The following is a 6,000-nucleotide window of genomic DNA, read 5'->3' as shown; positions in this document are numbered from 1 at the left end:
AACTTGACTGAAAGGAGGGAAATATTTGCAATTTGGGTTTCAGTTGGTAGCCTACCCAAAGCAACTTCAGCTGGAAAGTCACAGATGTTGGCATAAATTTGGAGTAAGGTTTCAGAAACAACAATATCCTAAAGAAAAGAACCAGCATAGAAACAGTTATTTACCATTATAACAGAAATACCAGCTGTTATTTTCTGAGGGACTGGAACTTTTGGGAATACAACAATGGTTGCTATGATGGCCATAATATAATAGTCATTGGTATCCATCATGCAGAAATAACAGATAATAATCGTAAAATAAAAGAATTATTAGATTTTGTCACTGTTCAAATGATCGAATATTTTATTTTGTGGCAACATAGAGATTTGAATTTTGAATATTATCGTATTCCATCTCTCACCATTGGTTAACACTTGTAAATATCTTCCATCAACTTATTTTACATATCCCATTAGTCTTACCACCAAACATCTGGGCATTTCAACTATGTAAATTTACAATGGAAATTTATTATTTTGAACATTTCCTATTTAAAACTACATATCCAGCATATCAATACTGCCAAAGCAAGATAATTGTCCAGTTACTGTTCTCAAAATTTACACACTCAAGGCGAAAAGAGTTGAGGCTTTTAGTAGTTTCAACTGAAGCAGAAAATTTCATGAAGTACTTGCCTCTCAGCAAGTCTGAGGACTTGAACAGAGATCTACAAATCTGAGTAGCTTCTGATTTCCAACATTGAACATTTCTTAGGGTGGTTTTACATAGTAGAATATATTTTATTTACACACTGTTCCTTGTTCCTATGAAACAAGAAATTTCAGCCATTGTGGAACAGAATTATCTAATCTAGGGATCAGCTATTCTAGATAAAGTAATACCCCCTCCCTGCAAAATATAAAACATGCATGCACACAAATATATGCAACGGCACATGTACATGCATACCTGCACACCCTCACGGCACTCCAATCCAAGGAAAACAAGAAACTGCTGAACAGCCTCTATAATTTTAGTTTCAATGCCTCTATTTGATTTACACTGAGCTTCAATCCAAGTACTTTTGTGAGATTCATGACAATTTAATGCGAAGAAAATACTGAGCTTCAAGAGGAATTAGAAGATGTAATGACTAGCATATTCCAAAAGAATAGAAGACAATTATATTGGTCGACATATGAGGTTTAATACCTTTCTCAACATGTAAGACATTGGAAAAACAAATTATAAGTTCCACTGCATGGTACAAGAGTTTGGTCTATAGCCCCTTCACTGTTGAAATCATGTTGCTGCAACTCTTCAAGCGAACAACTGAAGTTTTAATATAGATCATTGGCTTTGGAATGTGGAACTCACATCAAGCTGCTAATAACCGGAGCCATTCAAACTATGTGTATCCTTTAGTCTCAATTTCTTAGAAAGTTAAATAATTTATATTAAAATTTTGTAAACAAATACATAAACACTTTATGATATGGTGTTAGTAAAGTAAAAGTAAAACAGCATATATTCTCATGACAAGGTTCAAGCCAAACAGATTCCAAACAGCATATTTTGAATTATTAAAAATGCTAATTGGGTAGTCCTGCAATCAGATTTGGATCCAACAAGGAATCAAAAGACATATCAGGTCCAGAACTTCCATTGTCCTCCATAATCTTGCATAGTCCTCCATAATTCAGCATTAATCAATAGAGATTATTGCATAATTGGACAACCTGTAGAACTGTCCAGGTTAAATTTATTGCATGAATATCTGTGTATCAGAAGAGGACCGGAAGATTGGGCATCACAAGCAAAACACAAGATGAATCAAATTCAAGTAGCTCCAATTTCAGAAACAGATTCCATCCAATCAAGATTGGAACACATGAAAGAGATTGATGCTCTGTAGAGATTGATGCTCTATATTACATGAAAATATAGTACCCTCAGAGACAAAACAAAAAGATACAAGAGAATTGTGATCTGGGACACCTAAAACAATATATTGTCAAAAAAAAATAATAAATGTAAAAAATTCACATCCAAGGAGCTCCAAACTCAAAACCAACACAACACCTAATATAAATGAGATGAAGCTAAACAGACTGCGAAAAGATACAATAAGAGGAGGCCTCAAACCAGAGCATAGAGGTCAGGGACAAAGGAGTACCACCGAAATCCACAGCTCCACTTCTCTGGCAGCATCGGGCATCGCGGCAGCCAATGCCAGGTACCCCTCGCCACCTTGTAGAAGAGCACCTCCGGCCAGGTGGTGCAGCAGACGCACACCAGCCCCTCATGCCAGAGGCAGTACACATGGGAATAGTTATGGTAGCAGACCGACACAAACTTCCGGCACATCATCTCCGGCAGTCGGCCTACCTCCTCCCAAGCTCTCGCCTTTCCTTTTCCATCCTTCCCCACCAGCTCCCACACCCTCAAACTCCTCGATATCCCGTCCCTCCCGACCCCACCGACGAGGTAGAGCCGGTTTCCACCGTCGCCCACCAGCCGCACGAAGGCTAGCTCGGTCGGGAGACTGGGAGAGGCCATCGGCTCCCACTTCCCGGACTGGAGGTCGAAGCCAACGACGGAGAAGGGCTCGTGGGTGGTGAAATAAAGGGCACCGTCGAAAAAGACACCTTCTTGGTGGGAATTGCCGCGGTCTAGGATGAGGTCGAAGCCGGGGAATCGGGTCCAGGCGAAGGAAGCGGAATCGTAGACGAATACAGAGTTAGAAGAGGAGGATGGGAGGAAGATCTTGTAGCCGTGGGGGGTAGAGGAGGGGAGGGAGACGAGGGTGGCATCGGATAAGGGGTCGGAGGTGGGTAAAGGTACGAACTTTGAGGTTTTTGTGAGGAGATTGGAGATGAGAAGAGAGGAGGGGCGCGAGGGAAGGAGGGAGAAGCAGAGGAGGCCGTAGGAGGAGGAGAGGAGCTGGGAAGGGGAGGCGGCGGCAGAGGGGAGGAGGCGGAGGGGGCGCCAGCCGTCGGCGAAGGAGTCGTAGAGGTGGAGGAAGCGGTTGGAGAACTGAGGGTGGGAGAGGAGGAGGAAGGCAGGGGAGGAGGAAGGGGAGTGGAGGAGGGAGAGGAAGGAGGGGGAGAGGAGGAGGGAGTGGAAGCGTTTGCAGGTGGGACGGAGGGCGACGAGGGTGTGGAGGGGGAGTAGGGCCAGGATGAGGTCTAGAAGCTCGTCAGGGAGCCGTCCCCAAATCGCCGGCTCCATCTCCTCCTCCCTCCCCGCAGCCGCAGCCGGCGGCGGCGGCGGTGGGGGTGGCGTTTTCGCTCTGGCTATCGGCATCGTTTGTTCTTTTCTCTCTCTTCTCGGCACCCTATCCTCTGTTCTTCGTTCTCTCGCTCTCCCTCGCCCTCTCATATGGAGAGAAGAATGTTTCGTCTGGGGTGGTTGGTCTCGCACGGCGGGGTTTGGGCTTGTCTTCAGGCGGAGAGCGGTTAATGACGGAGAGATAGAGGTGGGATAAATTTTTGTGGTGATGGGAATAAATGGAGCGGAGATTTCAGGGGAATTGGGCTCGAATAGGGGGAGGGATGGACGAGATCAACGGTAGGCAGGCGTACGAGGAGAGGGAGAAGTAGGCAGGCGTCAACGGTAGGGGGGGTTGGGGGGCGGCCCATAGCTTTTTCTAAGACCAGCAGAAGTGTATCTTGAAATTTTACAATGAGCCAACTGCCCTTTTGGCGTGAATGAAAATGAACCAATAACATTCATCTAAGCTTATTTTTTACCTAAATTTTTATATTATTAATAAAAATTTAAGCATCCGACTAATATTTATATCTATATAGAATATATAAAAATAGATATAAACATGAATAGATAAATATTTATTCATATCAAAATATTCGATTCTATTTATAATTCTATTTAATTTTATATAGAATTTTTAATTTTTTTTACAAATATATATAATCATATTAACATGCTATTAATTTGAATTAGAATCAACTTAATAACATTTTTGATTTTATGATCATAAATTTAATTATCCGATTTATATCCATAATTATATCTATATTTTCAGTATCTAATTTGCATCCGCATTCGTTTAAAACAAATATAAATTTTAATTTTTGAATCTGACTAATATCTATATCCGTATTTTTATTTGTCAAATAAATTAAATATAGATATAAATATAATGGTATTCATTCCATATCCGATTCGGTTTCGGCCCTACCTCTTGGTTTGCTTTTTTGGAAGAAAAAAAAATAGATTTAGTAAACCAATCTTGAGTAAATTCTATATAATTAGTCACATGTATCGCCATCCAGTATGCTCTTTTTTTTTTGGTAAATCAGATTTCGTAAACCATGTAAAGTACATCTTATGTGATTAGCTGTATATGTTGTCATTTAGTCTGTAGCACTGTTAGCTTCTTTATAGATGTGTGTCATTTCATAAAACTAAAAATTTGATTCCATTTCTCTAACAATCCTGTCTCAAAGGATGGATGCTAACCTATGAAGATATTGAGATACAAAACCATCTAATAAGAATCCTCCTCTAAAATGATAAGATAAGCTTTAAAAATTTTATTACATATAACATACCTTTCCATGCAACGTACAATTCTGTCATAAGAACTATAATGTCAAACAATCTAACACCTCCTGTTACCATAAATGCACCACTCGTATTTCTAATAATAAAACTTGCTCCACCAGAATCACCTCGATTTAAAACAATACCATCAAAGTTAACTTTGAGAGAACTAGGAGATGGTGGCTCCCAAATAAATAGAACATTTACAAAATCGTAGAATCTGCAAATTGAGAGCTACAATTTTTTCTAGTTATCAAGGACACCTCTAGGGCAGTTGCATTAATGGATTGCTATACCTAACTAACTGCTTTTATGACGATTAGTTTGGGACTCTAAACATTACTTTGAAAAATTAAATCATTTTAGCCAACCTAATATTGTAAGTAATATAAGCCATCAAAACAACATCTTTACTCCGGTTACCTCTAATGTATCTCTCATTATTGGACTGGAGAAAGATGTCAAGAGAAAAGATTGGGATGGTACATCAGAAATAGGGGACTGTCTCCATATCTAGGTCACAAACCTGTAGTGTAAAGTAATATGAGAAATAGATTCCTCTATATCATGATATAAGTTACAATGATTTGGGATATGAAAACCATGCTGGTGTAAAATGCCACGACATTAAAATTGATTCCAAGCTATCTTTCACGTAAACAGAGTAACTCTAGGATGAACACCAATTCTCCAAATCCAACCAATACTTTTAGTTGATAGGGCTTCTAGCTTAAAGTATTTGTGTAAATCCGCAACTTTAACCGCCAAACTAGATGAAGGCTCCCATCCCAATCTATCTGCAGTTTTTCCGCTCGGTATAGGAATAGAAAGAATTTTATCCACCAATACTGCCATAAGATCTTTAACTTCAAGATTTTATGGTGATCTACATCAACTGAAATAGGCCACTGCAATAGGAATGGATGAAATCCATGAATTCTGAACCACATCTAGAGATGTCCCATTACCCACAATGCATCTACGATTAGATAAAATCAATGGAACAATCTTGTTTTGCTCCTCTAGCTAGTGTAGTTTTATTTTAGTGTACAGAAGCTCCCACATTCTCTCATGTTATTTCAACAACAAATTTTACCCATTTTCACGTATACGGCTCTTCTATCTCACTTTATTTGTCAATGGGATATGAGATTTAGCTCACTATTATATTATTAAACAAAATAAATTTCATAGAAGAAAGTTGAATAACTTGCGAAAAACTCTCTCATTGGGCTCTTAATGGCGGGTGACAATCTCGACAATGTTAGATATGAGCTACCCAATGACGCATCCAATGAAAAGTTGCACATCCGCCTTTCCATGTGTGATTTACGTGTGTTGGAATATTTCAAAATTCCGAGTCTGCCCTTCTTTGTCTTTTGTCTTTTTGTCTAGTGTACTTTCTTTAGTCCCACATTGGAAAGGAATAAAACTCAAAAGATCTTTATA

At 39.5% G+C, this 6,000-nt stretch overlaps 1 protein-coding gene across 1 annotated transcript; it reads right to left on the bottom strand.

Annotated features, from left to right (window-relative positions):
• Window positions 1-1,811: 1,811 nt before the first annotated feature.
• Window positions 1,812-3,570, bottom strand: LOC103720753 (F-box/kelch-repeat protein At5g43190). The gene has a single exon (XM_039119867.1). The coding sequence runs from the start codon at window positions 3,361-3,363 to the stop codon at window positions 2,122-2,124; it is 1,242 nt and encodes a 413-aa protein (XP_038975795.1). The 5' UTR covers window positions 3,364-3,570; the 3' UTR covers window positions 1,812-2,121.
• Window positions 3,571-6,000: the final 2,430 nt, after the last annotated feature.

This window comes from Phoenix dactylifera, unplaced genomic scaffold, assembly GCF_009389715.1.
Source record: "Phoenix dactylifera cultivar Barhee BC4 unplaced genomic scaffold, palm_55x_up_171113_PBpolish2nd_filt_p 000648F, whole genome shotgun sequence".
Taxonomy (NCBI): Eukaryota; Viridiplantae; Streptophyta; class Magnoliopsida; order Arecales; family Arecaceae; genus Phoenix; species Phoenix dactylifera.
This window is presented reverse-complemented; position numbering and strand designations above follow the sequence as displayed.